A 21,761-nucleotide genomic window follows, 5' to 3' on the forward strand; every position below is an offset into this window, starting at 1 on the left:
CTCTACGAGGGTTCAGTATGAACTTTTAGTCACTTTGCACACACAGGAACCAATAGGAGAGCTCATCTTATACTTAACCAGCATGCCTGGAGTAATGGAAGTTACAGCTGCTCAGTCCTATGCCTTAAATACTGTGTTTCATATGGGTAGATCAGTAAGTAGGTAGCAGAGGGATATAAACCCTGGTCCGTCTTAGTTGAGAATTTAATTTTTGGGAGTCCCTGTTGCATTGTAAAAGTTCATAGGGATTTGTTGACCTCCACATACAGACATAATGTGTTAACTTTCCCGTTAAGATGAAATCTTAACCTATCACTAAACACAATTTGATCAAGAAAGTCATCTTCGTGCTGCAACATTTGTATTGTGAAGTCAGCATGCGCAGTGTAGTCTGTAGGCTTCAAAGCCTGTAACAGCTGCAATTTATTTGGGTGCATATGTAAGCGGTTTTTTAAAACATTCCACATTGTAATCACTGGTACTGCTAGTTTGCAGCTGGTCTTCATAATAGATTTTTTAGGACTATACAGAAAAGACTTCCTGACACATTCAATATGTTCTTCGGATACACTTGGTTGTTCCATACCTCTCTCTGCCCATCACTCAGACATCTGTTCGTTTACTATGATCATATACTATCTGTCATCAATGAATGTTACTGTCACTTTGAGGATTGCAATTAAATTGTACAGAATACACTTGGAACTGTAATTACAGATACACATTTAGCAAACTGCTAAAGACAGAAGGCTTTCTGTTCAGGAAGGGCCATCTTTGCTAGTGGCATTATCAAGCAGAATAAAGAAGATTAAATTTACGGTAACGCATTCAACTGAAATTGCCCTTTTTGTTCATTGTTCTTATCAAGCGATATTATAACAAATTAGAACCCTGTTATTCTTCTTTGTGTACTTGGTATAATTCAGATTAAATATAGAAATCAATTTTTAAGGTCTACATTTTAAAATATTAACTTGTTTCAATTCAGGCAAAGAAATGCCTCTTAGTTGCTTTTTATCATATTAGTTCTGATTCTAGAACAGTGTAGAACATATAATTTTCAGCTAATTTTTTCTTTTATTAACCTGCAATATAATTTTTTAAAGAACACTAAATTTTGTGCTCAGACGGGTGTAAAATTTAACTGACTTGGGAACAGTGGGATTAAAGGTGTCTTTTTAGATTTAATGTTTTACAAAAAAAAAAAGTAGCACATTAATTTTTTGTTTACTTGTATTAAACATGTATTAATTTTTTTGTTAAAAGTTGTGTTTCAATGAATAAAAAATACATTTTTTACTGTTTTTAATCGTAGTCATACACATTCTTTTTCTATTGATGGATGAACAGTTGTGAATATTAAAAGTGTTCTAGATTTATGATTTTAGATATAATAGCTGGATGTAGGATTTGAATGTTATGTCATATGTGAAGTTCCATCTTCAATATGATGAATGTTATGTTTGATGAGAAGCATATATTATACTCTCAGTACGTTTTAAAATATTCGAAAATATTTATATTGTGTGGTTGTTCAAATACTTGTTTTATTTTAAATAAAACATGTGGGAAAATATTTGCAATAATAGTGAACTATTTTAGTTTTAACTGTATTTTAAAAAATTGAATAAAAATTCCTTAAATGCTTTTTAGGTAGATTTCATAAGAAATCTACCCCCAGACCCCAAAACTACTATCAGTTCAAAAGTTTATATATACATTTATATATATTTTACTTTCTTGTGGACACGATAACTGCTGTAATTTTGGACCAATGACTTTAAAATAGATACATAAAATGTAATGACCCAAAATCTCTGTAGCGATTGTTAATGGGCAACATCAGACCATGGGAAGGGCTTTTTTAAAAAAAAATATCACTATATTCTTTCTTATTAAGTAAAATATCAGTTCTATGTAAAGTTCCTACTATTCTTTGGATAAGAGCCTAAAACATATCTAAGTAAAATTTTTTGATATCACCAACCATTGGTCCAGGGGGAGGAAAAAATGGGGTTTCAAAGACAAAAAAAATCATGCCTCCCTTAATATGCACTGTATGGAATCTGTTTAAAGTGCTCTAAACATTACCTAAAACTTTAAGATGGTAATCTTTTTTATCCCCTACTTAGCACCAGTGAAATTTACCTCTGCCGTGCCAAAAGGGATTTTTTTTTTATTTTTACTTGTATTCAAGATCTTGTTATATACATTTTATACTTAAATTTAAGAAAATGTGTTTTTCCCACCACTAATTTTTTTATATGGTACAAAATTTTCATATCATATTCCCATATACAAGCTTCACCTTGTATGGTAAATTATCTTTCTGAAAAAAAAAAATTAACTTAACGTTTTTATGTGTGGACTTTATTACATTATTCAGGATTGCAGAGCTTGCTTATGTTAAGTTCAGTGGCCTGACAGTAAAATGTTAACTTTAATCTTTAGTTTTTCATTAAGTAAAATAATACAAAAGTGACCTCCTAATGAATAGTTATGTTTTAAGAAACATGACTTAATAGTTCGGTGGAAGACAACCAGCCATTCTAAGGGGCTTAATGAAACTACAATCTAAATTTCATTATTAAGAGCATAATACAATTGAGTAGGTTTTTATATTAAGTTCATGTATGTGGATGAAAAATTATGAATGGTTTAATGTTTAGCATTTAAAATTTAAGAAAAATGTTTATTACAGAAATGTTGATTTGTATTCTTATAAAAAATGTTAAGATTTTATCTGCTATGAATTTGTTGTGTTTTAATTACAATATTAGCTTTAATAACTGCCATTATCAAAAGGTTAGAGATAACTTGATATGTGATTCTAACTACTCTTGAAAACTGCAAATCATTCTCAAGAATAACAAGTTCTACGCAAGGTGTAATAAGACCTTGCATGGTCTTATTACCTTGAACTACAAGGTAAGGCCTTGTAGTTGTATAATTTTTGAAATTTATTTAATGGAAATTAAGGTGTGAAATGGTTTCTTATTGTCTTCTTCACTGAGTCAAATACACTACTGCATATCAAATCTACTAAAATTGAGACCTTATCTATTAGTGTCACCTTTATTATGTTTGTCACTGTGACTGGCTATGTAACTAAACCCATTACTTTAAAAAAGCAAATGAGTAGTTTTTTTATGCCTGAGTTGCTACAGATATATCAGAATCATAAGGAAGACTAGAATCGACACTGTAAAACAACAAATTGGTGTATCACTTTTAGTTTCCACTCGGAAAGAGAGATAGTATTAAGTTTATATATGTGCATATTTTATGTTTACATCCTAAGTGACCTTCCTTTTGTTATTCAGTGTATAATGTTTTTAAATTATTCTTAGGTTATTGTAGATGATTGGATAGAAGCATACAAAGCAAACAGAGATACTGCATTGCTTGCACTTATGCAATTTTTTATAAATGCATCTGGATGTAAAGGTAAAATCACAGCACAAATGGCAGCTAATATGGAACATGCAGCAATTATTAGAAAAATGACTGAAGAATTTGATGAGGTATTATTACATATATATTTAGTATCTACTAGCTAAAATCATATATTCCCAATTTTCTTGTTACTGCTTTGTAGCAGTTTTTATCAAGTAATTATTTACTTTAGTTGTAGTAGTCAACTGAAAATTATCAGTTGATACCAGTGATACACTCTTAATTTGTAGATGTAGTATATATCTACACTAGTTGTCAATATTTATTATTCATTTAATAAAGGATTACAAAGGTAAAATTGTATGAGATCTATAGCAATGGCATGTGGCTACAATATCTCCTTAAAACAAACATTATTCCATTTCATAGATTCTAACCCATTTTCTTCACTGAATTTTTCAGAGAATTCATTATTTGGTTACATTTCTTTGTTTCATTACTGGGTTTATTATTACATTATATTTAATATCTAATCTAAAAAAGATATTTTCACAGTTTTCTTGTTTACCACTTTGTAGCAGTATTTATCAAGTATATCAAGTAATTATCCTTTATTAAGAATTTCGCTTGTTTTGGTGTGTGTGTATATATATATTTTTTTTTTTCAGTTAAATCATTAATATGTTATACGAGACATTTTAAAATGTATTGGTTAATTAAATACAAATTAAAAATAAAATAGATAAATAAACAGATATATTAACTTATTTAAAAATTATGTAAAATAAATGAAAAGTATATTTTTAACATTAACATTTCCATAACATTTATAAATTTTGTTATGCTAACCCGTATAGAGGAAGTAGCGGTACTGATTGGCACCTGATGCAGAAGATTATGTTCTGTTGTGTGTTTTAATTTAATTATTTTACAACTTTTAAAAACTTTTTAACTCATCCCTCAAAAGTTTATATATCTTTTGACATAGTTATTTTTCTTCTCTTTATTTCAACCTTTGTAAAGCAGTTATACTTAGTTGTACTCAAAAGTATGCTTCAAATGTATCGCTGAACAGGATGCTTTTGTAAATGTAACTTCATAATTGTTCTGTTAAATAGTTTTAGGCATTGCTACTCTAATTTTTATTTTATTTTCATTTACAAAAACTTCTGTTTACATTGTACCTAATTATTCCTATTTTGTTTAACTTGTTGAATTCTTTTTTGTGTAGAAATTCATTGGCAGCTTATTGTCCCCTATCCTTTCTACTCTTTACTTCTTAATTTTCATTATTCTGTATTCTCTTATTATTCCTTGTGTATTCCTCATCTTATTTTCTTTCCTTGTGTAGTGATCCCTTCATCCTTTTCTAGGACATTTTAGATCATATCTTCAGAATATGTATTAAACAAGGTTGGAGATAAGCTGCACTGTTTCCGTACTAATTTTCCTAGGTCCAACCATCCAGTTTCTGTATCTGATAATTTTGCAACTGTCTTCTGATTCAGGTATAATTTTTGAATGTTTTGTCTTTCCATTTTACTCTTTGGCTTTTTAGTATTTCTGTTAGTTCATCCCATTTAACTCATTGGATGCTTGTTTTCATATCCATAAAACATATTCTATTAATTGTTTTTATGTTTCACTAATTCTTTCTAATCACCTTTCTCTTGTGCCTTTTCCCTTGCTAAACCCACATTTTTCTTTTGTAACCATTTACTCAATTACTAAAATTAATTTTCTCTATGAATTCGTTGAAGAAATATGGGTGGAATATGAAGATTAGAATTATGTTGGTTTTAAGAAAATATTGTGGCTACAAGCCATTAATTTAGATCAAATGTAATTTTACCTCCTTTAATCCTTTATTAAATGAATCACAAATATTGGGAAGTCATCTATCCTCACAACTTTTCCATTCTTATCTTCTGAGGCTTGTGAAACTTCAGATTTTAGGATTGTTACTCTACTTTATGCTTTTCCATTTCATTCTGATATATATATATATATATATGTATATAGATATCTTTGATTCTGTTTGAGTGGTACATGTCCTACTTGTATTCCTTCCATTTTTAACCACCTCTTCCTCTGTGTATAACGCTGTTATATTTAATGGCAATTTCTGTAGTGCGTATACTCTTTTTCTCCATTAATTCCATGTTACTATTTTTGCTTTAGTTCCTAATGTTGTTTTCTTTCTAAATCTTCCATCTCTGAATTTATCTGCAAGCTGTTTCTGGTTTGTTTTTTGTGTTCTTAATTTACTATTCAGTTTTCCTTGTTTGCATTTTTGATTTTTGTTTTTCCAATAACTTCTAAAAACACATGGCGTCTTTATTTTATTTCCTTAAAGAAGTGAGTTGTATGTTTTACTTTTTTAAATGCCATAAAAAATTCATTTGCATTGTCTTCTATTGAAATTTCTTCTCTTCAAAACTTGAGCTAAATTCTCTTCTGTTAGCTCCTTTTTAGTTATTCTTTTCCAAGTCCCATTTAGTTCTTTTTTTGATGCATTTTTTTGATCTCCACATTATTTTTGATACTATATTTGTTTCTAGAATTATATGATAATTATTTATCTCATCTCTAGTCTTTGTGCCTTTTTACTTAGGCTTCAGAATCTTTTATTTGCAGTTGTGTATTCAATTTGATATTTATTTTAATTTCCTGGCAGTTTCTATGTGTTAGTCTTTCATGGTTTTTAAAATAAGTATATGCTATGAACATTTTATTTTTCTTATTAAAGACGCTAAGAATTTCACTTATTCATTCCTTATACCCAGTTCATATTTTCCCATTACTTGGTTTCCCCTCTCTTCCTCAACCACTGATTTCCAATTCTCTATTATCTTAAAATAATCTAATTGATTAATTGGCATCTACACTTATATTAAAGCATATTCGTTGGGTTCATTCCTATAATGACAGCAGATATCCTAGCAACTGTAAAAATTATCCTTGGTCACATTCTGCTATTCCATTTTTAGAATGGTTCCTACATATTTTTTTTCCTTTTTCTATTTCCTGAATAGTATACTGTACTGTAATAATATACTATATCATTACTATTAACATCACCCTTTCCTTCTCATGCCACTTCAAGTGTAATTGAATTTTATTCACTCTATTCATCTTTCACTTTACCCACTCCTTACTCCTTACTCTTTTACCTGCTCATTTTTCCCATATTTTGTTAATTCCATTTTAGCAGACGATTGCCATAACTCCTAATGTTGCTTCTCCTTGAGATCTGAACAGGAAGTGATTTAGAATACTTCTCAGTCTGGTGACTGAGAAGTATGTCACCAGACTGAAGTAACTTCAATCTGTCTGGCTTGGAAAGCTGTGCATATAACCAAGCTATTGGCTGGTTGCTGTTACTAAGTGTTAGCTGATGATCTCTGGATGTCATTTTTATCTCAAGTTTTCTTGAATTCTGGCATGAAAATATTTTTAATGTTGTAATGACATCAGGATATATTTATAACATTATGCTTAGTACAAGTGTAATCCAATTCTAAACAATGATGACCAAAATAAACAAATTTTTTTTAAAAATCATCAGTGCAGACAATTTATTTTTTAAAGATAATCCTTCCTTTTAAGTTTTCTGGAAAAACTCGAGACCATCAGAGTAACCTTTATTATACAGGTTGTATTAGAAATATCTGCTTTTTATTAAAGTTTGTTAAAATTATTTGATAAAAGCTGATATTAAGATTTTTTAATGTTGTACATCATTCATTCCATAAAATCAGTTTATTGAAATAATGTTTGTGGACTTTTTTGTGCTCTTATAGTACTTTAATTGTTATGAAAAGTACCTATATTATTTGTATTTCTTGATTGGCAAAGTTTAATCTTAGAATACTTTATTTTATAGGAAAGTGGAGAATATCCTTTGATTATGACTGGACAACAATGGAAAAAGTTTAGACAAAATTTTTGTGATTTTGTTGCCCACCTTGTTAAACAATGTCAGTATTCTATTATTTATGATCAGTACTTAATGGACAATGTTATTTCACTTTTAACTGGATTGTCTGATTCACAAGTTCGTGCATTTAGACACACTGCAACTTTAGCAGGTATGTTTTTTCTTGTTTTATATATTTCATGTATGACATTGTATAATTTTTAAGAATATCGATGTTATATAATTAAAATATATTATCCAATATTTGGTGTTGTTATTTTTATGTAATAAAACCATTGCAGTACATTTTTTAGTGGACCTGAAAACAGATCGTTCTAATGTAGAAAATATACTAAAAAAGGGGATGGTTGCTCAAAGTAACTTTTACATTGTAGAACTATTTAAAAAAAAGAATTAATGACATTAAATTTTTCAAGATTCTTTTAAGCTGTTTAATTTTTCCAAAGAAATTAAAAAGCTAAAAAAGCTTAACTGTTAAGTATACAGGTAGATTTTAATCTATACAGGTAGATTTATACAGGTAGAATGTACACGAGTGTTTGGTTTTATATATGAAATGTCAATTTTAGGAAAGAACAAATATAACTTCAATGCGCCAGTGCTGCAGTTTCTGTTTATATATATTGAGCTGGATGTTTATAATCCACTACTACTACTACAAAAAGTTTTATATTTTGTGGTGAATTCTAAACATCTATCTCTTTAAGATGCCTTAGAGCTCCCTTAGGGAATTTTCCTTAAATTAAGATCAGCTGATTGTTACTAAACATAGTTACAGACTTCTGCTGAACGTATAAACAAATTGTGTTTAAGATTCTTGACTTTACAAAATATACAGTTATTTTTTTTTGACAGTAGACTCAAGATTTATTTCATAATTACTATTTTCCAAAGTTCCCAAGTTTATTTAAGAATTATGTGACATAGGAACTTGTATGTTGTGTTATCTTTGCCATCTCTTTTATTATCTGCACTTTTGTATACCTGTTAGTTTGTTTTTATATACTTAAAAATTTATTCATTGATAAGTAAACGTTCAACAAATCTATGAAATAAATGTTCATTTGCCCAACTCCATTACATGTGGGTCAGTAGATCTACTAATAGGCCAAGATGCTGAGTATTGGGAATCGTCTACATTATAAATAAATTTAATAGTTTCTTGCTTCTTTCATTGGAATTCATGCAGTCGTAGAAGGTATTGTTGTGTATGTTGGTACCACAATTAAGATGTTTCCTCATTCTGCACCATATTCAAGTATGTGTTTTTTATCTATTAGAGGTATTTCATTTTAATTCAACAAATGATCAGTGCATCACTATTTTTGATTTTGATATTTGGTATATGAAAATTATCCACCTTGTAGTGGCCATTTTTAAAAAGTTTTTTTCTTGAGTAAAACTATTTTCTAACTTGCCAACTGGTAAAAGCAGCCATTTTCGCCACTTTTTCCATGAGCTGTAGCATTCTTATTTTACATTGTACAGAGTCAAAAAGGGCTTTTTGGAAATAGTAAAGATGGAACTTCATCGTAGTGTACTCAAAATTCATTTTGTTATATAACCAAATCTTGTAATGTTTACTGAAGTTACTTTTACAAATTGTTTGTTCAAATTTTGGACCCAAAATAAATAATGAATAATAATGAGGGTAACAGGCCTGTTTTTTACCTTTTAACTATTAAGTAGTAGTAGTACTACTTATAAAAAAAAATTGGAGTGTTACTGATTGTCCTTCATTAAAAAAAATGGCTGCAAATCGTAAGATTTTGAAAATGTCTCATTTTTGGAGCCCAAAAACCACATGTGGGACAGATGACAAAAAGCTGAAATGTTTACTGCAGTAAGTAAGTACTTTTTATGTACTTAAAAACGATATAAAATTATTTTGTTACTCAAAGGTGTTGACAAGTAATAAAGCCAACAAAACCGCTAAAAACATCGTTCCTTCTAACCGTACACAACGTATCCAAAAATACTGATGTTAAGTTTTTTTTTTTCAGATTATAAAAATTACAGCTAAACTCCATAGAATAAATAAACTGATAATTAGTAAATAGTCAATTACAAAATGATAAATAATAATAACAAAATGATAAACAATTCAAATACATTAACAAGTCGTTCAATTCACTTTTACCTTTCCTGCTAATGGAAGTTATGAATAAATCTTGCACTTTTTGATAACAAACTTAACTAACATAACTTAGTGCTCCTGCCATTTTTTATTGAGTAGAATTGATAAGTCCTCATTCATCTTTAGTGTAATGTTGTGCGTGTCCTCTTTCAGTAGTTTATAGAAAAAGCTCTGAAGGCATGAGAATCTAAAATATTTTCCAGTTGAACCCATGTTTGATTATCCCTCAATGATTTCTTGAATGAAGTACCAGGATCCTGTGGATGGAAAAAGTGTATTCGATATTCATTTTCATGTATTTTGATTTCAATGACTTCGCCTAACCACTATTTGCCATCGTATATGCAGCAAACATAATTTTTATATTTTGGCTTTGGTAAACCAATAAAGCAATCAGAAACACTAATGCCTTTGTGTACCGATACTAACGTAAATGTTTCTAATTCAGAGGTTGCCTGGACTTTCAGACTTGTTGGAACATAACTGTTAAAGGTTCTTGCTTCTAAGACTGTTGTGATTATCTGAGAATGAGAACCGAGTTATTCTTCAGTCTCTTGAACATCTTTATTAGAGCAGAAAATAAATGTTATATTTTTAATATTGTCTCTGCAGTAATTGTACATTTCAGAAGGTGTAACAGTTTGTTGATTGTCCTTTGAAGGCTTGCTTTAGTCACAGTCCTTTTTACAGTTCCACCAATACCATCACATGGTCCTTTTCCATGGTGTGAGACAAAAGAATGCCATTCTATTGTGATTTCAAAATGTTCTGGATGGTATCACAAATTTATGAAATTTTTTGTTTTTATACTGGGCTGAGGAGCCATCAGAAAAATAAAAAAATTGTTTAACTTGTGGTAACAGTATTTTTACTTATAAATAAAGTTATAAATAAACTTGCTATTGTGCTTAAGTACTCACTAATCACACTGTAGCTTTGGCTTTGTAATTTTCCTTCTTTTTTAAAATGTTTGAGAAGTGGATGTACTGTGGCATAAGTTTTTGACCAGTGATATGACTGGATTTCATCCTGTATATCACAAAAGGAAAATTTTGAGAGAAATCTCCCATTACAATACATTCACCCCCCAAGAAATTTTACTTTTTAATGTAGAGGAAATTAGCTTGTTTTTTGCAACAAAATTATGCCTTTTTAGATTATTTAAATTTTCAGTAAGTTTATCTAAGTACTCTTGAAATGTAAGAATTTGAGTAGTTAGTTCACAACGGTTAACAGAAACCCACTGTTTGAGATAATTTCAGAATCAAAATCATCCCAGCTCTCTTGCAGTAATCTGAGCACTTCATTAGTGCCTGGACATTTTTCACACTGTGACAGCACAGATGGTTCATTTTCTGTATCGCATACCGTGGTTGAAAGAAGAATTCTATTACCAACTTTCATTTTTAGAACAGATAACATAAGTTTTGTATTTTGGTGGGTGACACACACAAGACAGTGAGTACCAGCCAGAACACAAAATTTAGGTCTTAAATCAGCAAATTTTTAAAAACCAGTTTTGAAGGCTGTGTACAATTGTTTTAAGTTATATAAGATAAGCCTTTTTTGAATATTAATTTTCTTCCTGTCAGCTTGTCTTACAGAGACACAATCTTTCTTGCCTATGGTATCATTCAATTGTGCTCATTATTCTGGTAAAAATCTTGGACACATTTAATAACATTTTCATCATATTTCTTTTTGCCAATTTGTTTTAACTAATTGTTTGGATTGACGGGCTAAATACTGACTAACACAACTCATTTTGAATGCTCCAGCTGTTTGGTAATAAACTTAAAATATTAATTTTTTCCGGGTTGATGTAACTGTTTTCATTTTATCCTTTATTTTAATGATTAATTCTTCATATTTCCTACCAAAATCAGCATAATTTTGTGGAACTAAAGTGGTTTCTTCTGTAGAAATATTTAAATCAAAGGAATTGTTTAATTTACTGGTGACTGATTTGGCTCTTTTTGTAACTTTATTTTTTTAAATTGGTTCCTTTGTGCTGCTTGATAATTTTTGAACCTTAATGGGGGAACTGCCAAGTGCTGAACAAGCTTTATTCACAGACTACAATAACACATTGAGGCTCAAATATATCTTGATATTCCAGTTTGATTCTGTATCATCTTGAGGTTTTTGTATTTTGTTTAAGCATTTTTACACAGTTCTCTGCCTTGAGTTAATTTTAAATTTGGATTGCTTGTTGAAAGGTCAAAGAGATTTCCTAACCATTTTAGTGTGACAGCCAAATGGATCAGAGCAACTTTTCCCATTAATATGAAAATATTTATCTTAATATTCAAATTTATGAAAATTATTGATTGTTTGTTGTTTCAGTACAGCCCCTTATTAAAGATATCAATGTTATTTGCTCTTCAGTAAACTCTATAATATCGTGCAATACTGAAGATCTATTGTAAGTCAATTTGTGACATACTGTTTCAGTGTGAATGCCAATTGAAGACTTCATAATCCATTCTTATAAAACACAAGGTTTCGTACAATAACAATACAGTTAGTATAAATTATACTAACAGTTAGTATAATTATGAGGTGCAACTACCAGTTGCACCTCATTTTGTCTTAAAAATAGTGATGTAATAAAATTTTTGAAAATTTGTTGAATTTAAAATGGTATACCCCATCATAATTCCAAAGGTATGTCATCTAATATATTCTAGGAAGTAAGTATGAAGCACATCATGATCTCATGCCTGTCCCCTTGATGAATTGATGTTATTGGACTACTAATACTTAATGGTTTGAATATATGCTGCATTCTATCCATTTTAATACATATAGTCTATTATATATATCATATCATATATTAATTCTTAAAAATTAAGATGTCATCTTGTGTGTTATCTTACAAAAATAAATTACGACTACATATTGAGGTATCATATATTTATGACAGGTCTTTTAATATCTGCAGTTATTCATTCATGGCTTTGGAGTGGATTGATCATTTGGAGTGGTAATATACTAGAGATTTAGAAAAATGCACTAGTTTCTGTGACTGATGAAATATCAAATTGATTTCCAGGATGTTTATTACATTCCAGGATTTTTCAGTTTAAACATTGGAGTGGATTAAAATTTATTGTTTGAAATGGTTAACTCACTGTAGTAACTTAATCACTTCAAACATAAAACAGTCTAAATTTAAGGTTGCAAATTATATTTTAGGTACAGGAGATCTCCGTTGATAAATTTGATAACAGGAAAATTTATGTTGATTTATTATGGGTGATACATGATCTAGGATTATCATGTGTATGGTGGTAAACAGTATGTTTGTCTACATCTTTAGAAAGCCTCAGGACAGATCCATTTTATGCCCAGTGTTCTTAAATGAAGTTGAAATCGTGATCATATTTTAGAAACTCTAGCAAAGAATCTTTTAAAATAGTTGTTTATATGGTAGAAGTTTGTCTGCAGAACTTTAATTATGTATCTTCAAAGGAAAGTAATATACTGCTGAATGAAGTTGTTCAACCCTAAAAACTAGAATTCTGTACAGAAGAATTGAGAGAAGAGTGGAAGAAGTGTTAGAAGACTAGTTTGGTTTCAGAAAAAGTAATGAAAAAGGGACAGAAAAAGGGACAAGGGAAGCAATTTCAGCACTCAAATTAATAGCAGAAAGGAAGATTAAAGAAAAACAAACCAACACACATGGACTTTGTAGACTTAGAAAAGGCATTCGATAACGTAGGCTAGAATAAAATGTTCAACATGTTAAAAAATTTAGGGTTCAAGTATAGAGATAGAAGAACAATTGCTAACATTTATAGGAACCAAACTGCAACAGTAATAATCAAAGAACATAAGGACGAAGCCATTAAAAAAAAGGGAGTCCGACAAGGATGTTCCCTATCCCCATTACTTTTTAATATTTACATAGAACTAGCAGTTAATGATGTTAAAGAACAGTTTAGATCCGGAGTGACAGTGCAAGGTGAAAAGATAATGATGCTACGATTTGCTGATGATATAGTAATTCTAGCTTAGAGTAAAAATGATTTAGAAGAAACAATGAATGGCATGGATGAAGTCCTACGCAAGAACTACCGCATGAAAATAAACAAGAAAAAATGAAAGTAATGAAATGTAGTAGAAATAATGTAGATGGACCACTGAATATCAAAACAGGAAAAGATTACGGAAGTAGAAGGATTTTTTTTATTTGGGAAAAAGAATTACTAAAGATGGACAAAGTAGGAGCAATATAAAATGCCGAATAGCACAGGCAAAACGAGCTTTCAGTCATAGATATAATTTGCTTACATCAAAAATTAATTTAAACATCAGGAAAACATTTTTGAAAGTATATGTTTGGAGTGTAGTTTCTTTATATTGAAGTAAAACTTGGACGATCTATAGTACCTGAGAAGAAATGACAGAAGCTTGTGAAATGTGGTGCTATAGGAGAATTTTAAAAATCAGGTGGGTGGATAAAGTGACAAATAAAGAGGTGTTGCAGCAAATTGATGAAGAAAGAAGCTTTTGGAAAAATATAGTTAAAAGTAAAGACAGACTTATAGGCCATATGTTAAGGCATCCTGGAATAATCGCTTTAATATTGGAGGGACAGGCAGAAGGAAAAAATTGTGCAGACAGCCAATGTTTGGAATATGTAAAACAAATTGTTATGGATGTAGGATGTAAGGGGTATATCGAAATAAAACGACTGGCACTAGATAGGGAATCTTGGATAGCTGCATCAAACCAGCCAAATGACAGAAGATAAAAAAACACCCTTCTTCTAGCATCAGGAAGTAATGATGCACAGTTTAAAAATGCTATTAAATGATTTGGAATAATGCACTAAAGTATTTTTCCATTTAATACTCTGATGGAGCCAAGAAAAAAGTGTGGGATAGCATATATGCACAGTATTGAATATAAGCTGGTTTGCTCTAAAGAGAAGTTCACTGATATTGTTTTTAATATATTGTTGGTTTGATTTTTAGTAGGAATTGGTCTTGTACTGAAGTAAAATTTTCATTCAGTAATCTTTTTAAGGATAATTCATCAAATACTGTTATTATTTTTAATTCATTTTTAAATAATTAATACATAGTAATTAAAGGTCACAGTGCTGGACATAAAATTAATTATTAAGATTTCCTATTAAAAACATTAAGAAAATATTTTTGTAATCTAATTGTAAATGCAATCTCATTGTTATAATAAATTTTAATTAAGGGTGACCAAAAATTAAGTAAATCTAAGTACTATAATCTTTAATAGAATATATCCATCTTTTTTAAAAATAAATAATTTTACAAGATAATAGTAGCAACAAACAGAACAGTAAATAACACTTAAGTGTAATCAAGATTGTATGTTAGCTCAGTGGTTTCCAAACTTTTTCGATTCTTGCCACCCTTGATGAATCCGGATTTTCCCAAGGTGTCATATGTCAAATTCTAACAAGAACACTGTAAAATGCCCAACCGTTTTTCACAAGGGTTAGGTAAAAATAAATAAAATACATTTTAGGTAATAAAAAAATATAATTGAACAAATTCAACTAATTAATATAATCAATGAGATGGATGAGTCTGTTATCATTGCACATTTTCTAAATCGTGGAATAACACAGTCATTCTAAACACAGTCATTCTCACTTCCACATTGATTTTCATGTGATATTAATTTTATCACAGCAACTGCTGAAAAACTGTCTTTGCACAAACAGGAAATCACAAGTGGAATTAAAATTCTATAAGCTTTACCACTTATAAGTGGCTATTCATTTTTTACTGACATCCAAAATTCAGTTAATAACAAGCTGACAAATATTGTTTTCAACGTATTATAACAGAATAACTCGATCAGATTGTCTTCTGCAGAAGTAAATTCAGATGGGGCAATGGCATTAAATGGATTTTTAATCGATACAAATTTATAAATATTATCATATTGAAAATATTTCTTAAATTAGGGTAATAAATATTCTTCAAAAATGGATTTTATATCTTGACAAAAATCAACTCCATTTGTGGTCAAAAATTGTTTCAAAACAGGAAACATTCCTTGCCTCTGCTGTCATCATTCATTTTTTTTCCATAGCTATAATTTTTTTCATAAAAGCTAAAATTTCTCAATTGGTGTTAAAAGATACATGTTGTTTCCCTATAGGGAGAGATCAGAGCATTCATTTGTTCTGGTGCATAAATATCCTAGTTTTATCAAAAAATCTTTATTCACAAAATGTTTATACTTGTGTTCTTCCTGTTAAAGAAAAATATTAATTTGTTATTGCAGTTGAAACACACGAGACACATTACCATGAGAAAGCGCCATGAAGTGTTGTATTATAACAAAGAATTGTGTTCAGATCCCTTATCTTCACATAGTTTTTGAAAAATCTTTCCTTCAACAGCCAAGTTTTTATGAAGTTCACTATATATTGTAAGACCTGGTTCAATATAGGACTGATATCTTGACGCAAGTGTTTCCCTATAAATAACGCAGTATGTTACAGTGCTTAAGAGCTATGGTTAGAATAAAAACCTCCATTACAGCCGGACATAGAACAAACACAATCAGTACAGACACTAATGCACTTAGGCCACTAGAAACTGTTGTTAGATATAAAACTATCAAGGACTTCAGATAAGTCTTGAATATTTTCATTAACAGTGATACTTTACAGAAGAGAAGGCCTTTTACAATGTTATTGACATCTATAAACATACTATAAGCAATATCTATAAGCAATTCAAGTGAGTATCATTATTATCTATGGCTTCATCTAGGTGCAAACCAAATTCCTTCCATTTTAATTTTCTAATTAATTGATGATCATGGAGGGCCTCCGCTATGAGCTGTATTCTATGGCTATTGGTTTTATTGGACAGAGGCACTTTTGAAAGTACCTTCTGAACAGACTAAATGATCATAATGTTCGCTATATCTACAGAAACTGGTAGATTGAATTCTGAAATTCTAAGGGGGCTTTGTACATTTTTCAATTCTATGTACTACTTTGTAAGATGCTAGCAAAGCATTGCTTTGTGTTGAGGCTTGTTTATTAAAACTAGACTGTTGTTGATTTAACTTTTTTAGCTTCCTGATAAAGTAGTCACAAGATTTACTGATAGGATTTTATGATTTTATGCTAGGATGAGTTTTTTCTGAATGGTGTTTCAACATATTTTAGTAACATGTACACTGGTATCAAAACTTTAATACATAGATTATATTGTAGCCTGTCTTTGCCATTGTGTTCTGTTGATGTAAAACCAAGATCCAAGTAGCTGTCATCATATATTTTATTTTTACAGTTTTCACATTCTTGCCACTTATTGACAATGTGCCCTCTTTAATTTCACACTGCTGTTAAGTAAAAACAGATCCGTTAAAAAAATGCATATAGGAAAAAATTTCAAAATATTCATTTGACTTGATTACAATAATATTCAGTTGATAGAATCCGAAAATTAATTCAACACTAAAACTGCATGAATTTGACATTTATTTATGCATGGACACAAAGGATCATAAAATTTGAGACACTAAAACAATCAAGAGACTGGTGTTGTGTCTTCTAGTAACCATTTACAGAGGGTTCTGAAGCAGTAACTAAGTGGTTTGTACCAGCTTCACTAGTTGTCGCATCCTATGACATTGAATTAAAAATGGAAATAAAATTATGTAATATTTTGCAGTGCTCCTGTGAGGAACCCCTAGGGTGCTGAGGCACATGTTTTGGGAACCACTGCCTTTGGTGGTATATGTAATAATAGCACAAATTTTTTAGACAAACATTTTTTAATTTTTATATATATAAACCCCAACATTTTAAGATTTTACTATCAGTATTACATTGAATAATATTAAATATTTAAGTTCTGTATTAAAACAAAAAAGAAAACAACAGAGTTATTTATTTGTGTTTTGGTGAAAAGTCTTATAGGATATAATAAGAAAGATCTAGGGTAGAAGAATGTAGAATCTAAACAGACATAGTATATTATCTACAAAGAACTTTCTTTGTTGTTATGTATCAGGTAAGAGTAAATGATAGAATTTATTTAATTGTTTGAAAACAATATAGAATGTATTAGGTAAAGTATGATCAGGAGGTACTTATCAAAAAATTACGCAACAAATATAAAGGATAGGATATTTAAAATAATTTTTCATTTTTGTATATTCTTTAAAATTTTGACCAGGTATATTCTTTAAAATTATTTTCCCAAAAGAATAGTTCATGAAAAAAAAAATTGAGATAAATTATTCATTTAGTTATTTGTTTGGTTTTTATAGCCATGAAACTGATGACAGCTTTGGTTGATGTTGCACTTGTGGTGTCAATAAATTTAGATAATACTCAACGGCAGTATGAAGCTGAAAGACAAAAAGCTCGTGATAAACGTGCTAGTGATCGTCTTGAATCTCTCATGGCTAAACGACAAGAACTTGAAGAGAATATGGATGAAATTAAGAATATGTTGACATATATGTTTAAATCTGTTTTTGTTCATAGATATAGGTAAGGCTTATTATTTTTATTTTACTAGATATAATTTACTTAGAGAAAGTGGAAATACAGACAGAAAAGGAGGGTATATTTGTGTGCACATGTGGATGAGTGCATGTGTTTGTGTGTGTGCCATGGTTCCTATAGGCAGGAAAAGTGGAATTTTTAGAAAAAAATCAGGAAAAGTTGACAAAAATTTCAGAGAATTGCATTTACAGAGGTGGCTTTTCCATTAACAAATCTTGAAAATTTGCATGAAGAGAATAATTTATCAAAGAAAAGTTTTTGTGCAATTGTAGATATTGGTGGCAAGGAGAATGTTTTCATTACAAAAAAAATGCTCACTGCATTGAGAAGCTCTAGAAGATGATATGAAGAGTGTTGTAGATTAAAGAAAAAACTTCTCTCAAGAACAAAATAGAGCCTTGAAAAGAAAAATTCAAACAGAAATGAAAAAACTCGAGTTAAAAAGGAAAAGATTGAGAGCTACAATCTTGGCAGATAGTTGCCGAAATTAAACTTTCAGAAAAGGGCAAACCATTAGGAACCTAAAGATATTGAAGAAAAGTATGTTTTGTACATACATACATAATATGCATGTAATGAGATCTCTTATTATTATTTAAAAAAATTTTTTGGTATATGTTAGAATAATGACAAAATATTTTTCAAGTAAATGTTAATAATGTTTGTTTTCTATACAAAATAAGGGGTTCTATTCTAGTTCTCTTATTTGTATTACTTTTAGTCACAGTGATTTTAATTTTCCTTTAAGTTGTAATCGTACATATTTTTTGTTAAATTCAAATCTGTTTCTTAACATTTCTATGCAAATTAATTATTGGTTTTGGTACTTATCGGTTATCTGTCCGCCACGTATAGTCGTTTAAATCAATGTTTTAATCAAACCATTAGTTCTTAGATGGCGTCACTAAACTGCTATATTAAAATAAGAAAATAAATAAAATAATAAATAATCTAACAAAATTTAACCTACACTCGCTTCGCTCGCTAACCTTGTCTAGTGAGCAAAGCAAGCATAGGTTAAGTTTCGTTAGATTATATTTATAATTTTATTTTTTTATTTCAATATCGCGTTTCAGTGGCGCCATCTAAGAACTAAGTAACTAACTACAGTTTAAACCATTGGAAAAGTAAACTATGTGGCAGACAGATTACCTAAGTACTTTGTTTTTTGTATACTTTGCAAAATAATGTAGGCTAGTTTTTGTGAACAATTTTTAAACAATCATAGGTGTGAGCCAATTATTTTTAAAAATTGTTTTAGTTAGTTTTTATTTCTTATCTGTGTTACTTTTAGGTACCTTGATGTTCATTTTTATGCAAAAAACTTATTAAATATTGTTTTTTTTTGTACTTTTCCATGTAATTGAAACAATTTATTGCAAAAAATAGCCTTATTTTAAATGTTTATTGTAAAAAAAAATTAAAAAATAAAGTTTAAAAATGAATATAATGATAAATAATAAAAAAAGACTTGAGTTGGGAAGCTATGGGAATGGTAGAGGTAGAAAAAAAAATATATATATTTATTTTGCGGAGTAAACAATAGTAGCATAACATGAGTTAGAAATTTTTATTAAATTGGTCAGGAAAAGTCAATAAAAGTCAGGAAAACTAATCTTAAAATTAGATGGGAATCCTATATATATATATATATATAAAATTAAAGACCATACTTGCAGATGAAAAGAAAAATTAAACTGTGTGCAATAAAAAAAATGCTGATTCAGTAGAGATTAGACAGAAAAGTTGCTCTGTAATATTCTTGTTTGTATGTGTTGTACATGTAGCCTATGTGTACCAAATAAAACATATAAAGAAAAAAGAGAAAATATTACTACAGAAGACATCTGTAGTTGCTTTTGAAAGAATGATAGGTTAATAAATTTATAATTTGGCAGAGTATTTTGTTGTTTAAAATTGATAACACCAGTCATCAAGGTGAATTATTGATCAAGCTAGGCTTAATTTAACATTGATTAGAGTTAAGATTTATTTGAAAGTGGATATCTGGAATCGTAGACTTTGATATAACTTTGAGTAATTGTTTCAAATAAGAAAGACAAGTTTGCTTCCAAAATTTTAATGATAATAAATAAATAAAAATTAATATTAAATGCTACAGGTGAAACATTTGTTAGGTTTTTGTTTTCTTGTGAATACAGCAGTATTCATAATAAAACAATAAGCATATTGTTTCTATTTTACTGGAACAAATTTGGAATGCCATTTTTAACTAATTGCAATGTGTTAAATATTCTGGAATGATATTAAATTTAGAACTATTAACCTATTGAATTTTTTTTATAGGGATACTCTACCTGAGATCAGAGCTATATGTATGGCTGAAATTGGTGTATGGATGAAGAAATTCCACCAAAACTTCTTAGACGATTCATATTTGAAATATATTGGTTGGACACTTCATGATAAAGTTGGTGAAGTTAGATTGAAATGTTTACAGGTAAATATTACCTCATTAAGGGTACAGTTTATATTAATATACTGTTTTGATCATATACAGTTTAAAACTAAAAAGGAATTCTGATTTTAGATGCATATCCTTATAGACACAAATCATAAATTCATTACCTTTGTCAATGACCTTGATGTTCTATGTATTTTATATGTTTAAAACATAAAAAATAAAGCATTTATATTTACTACTAAATGAAAGGACATAATTCAAATTATACTCGCTATTTAATCAGTTTTTTAAAATGTGTCTAGCTGTTTCAAAAGATCACCAACAGTAACATCAGCTGATGCCAGTGTAAAAGACAGCTGCACCAGTCTTGTGTGTTGTTTAATTTGGTTTGGTATGTTTCAAATTTGAAATTTCAAAAAGTATTATTGCTGACCATTTTGTGTAGAATCATAGCATAGATCTCTGGAAACGGATTTTATAAATATGTTTAAAATGGAGCAAGATTTATTTATTTTTACAATTTAATAACAATCTTTCAATAATTTTTTCATTATACTTTGTTAAACGTTTTGCAGATATTTTCTTAACCTGTCTTCCAGTTATTAGTTACATCACTCACCTTGTTAATGGTAAATGTTTCATCATCCTCTGTTCTATATACATAACCCTGTATTGTTATATAATGATTATAATTGAATTTCTTGAGAATACTTGAGATGTGCATTTCATAAATTTACCATGCTTGCTAGTAATAGATTGTATACTGTACACTTACCAGATTTTATCCAAATCTGTGAGGTACGTGGATGGTAAACATGGTCTGTGTAACATTTTTTTCCCAAGTAGAACAGTAAATTAGAACAATAAGTGATTAGACAAATAAATGATAAATGATGTTGTTGATAAAAGACTTGTGTAAAAGTACAAGGCTTTGTGCTTGTTAAGATGGGTTAAGCTTTTTTTTCTTTTAGAAAAAATATTTATTTAGTACATTATGAAAAACTAAGTTTTAAAGCTAATTAAAAATCTTGCAAGTAGGCCTGATTGTTAAAACATGCTTGATGTCTGTGAATGAAGCTGTTGTCCCTTATTTGCAGTCTGAAATCCAATCATTAAAATGAAATTTTGATGTGCTGATATCATAAGCAAATAATGCCACTTTTGATTCAGTTGACAGTATTACTAAGATTTGAATTTATGAAGAAACAAGAGGTACGCTCAATCAAATTTATTGTTAGGTACATTTTGAAACAAGTTGAGTCTTTTTAACTTCAATTATAATTTTTAATGTGGTAGAACTCGAGAACCATTTTTTACTTTGGTAAACTGTTCG

At 29.3% G+C, this 21,761-nt stretch overlaps 1 protein-coding gene across 3 annotated transcripts in view; it reads left to right on the top strand.

Annotated features, from left to right (window-relative positions):
- The window catches only part of SA1 (stromal antigen), a 138,626-nt gene that overhangs the window by 12,953 nt on the left and 103,912 nt on the right, over positions 1-21,761 (top strand). For all 3 annotated transcript variants that reach the window (XM_075361127.1, XM_075361129.1, XM_075361128.1), the window contains exons 5-8: positions 3,351-3,524; positions 7,283-7,487; positions 17,763-17,988; positions 20,311-20,464. In XM_075361127.1, coding sequence (XP_075217242.1) covers positions 3,351-3,524; positions 7,283-7,487; positions 17,763-17,988; positions 20,311-20,464 — 759 coding nt within the window. The remainder of the gene's footprint in view (positions 1-3,350; positions 3,525-7,282; positions 7,488-17,762; positions 17,989-20,310; positions 20,465-21,761) is intronic.

This window comes from Lycorma delicatula, chromosome 3 (assembly GCF_047948215.1).
Source record: "Lycorma delicatula isolate Av1 chromosome 3, ASM4794821v1, whole genome shotgun sequence".
NCBI classification, from domain to species: domain Eukaryota; kingdom Metazoa; phylum Arthropoda; class Insecta; order Hemiptera; family Fulgoridae; genus Lycorma; species Lycorma delicatula.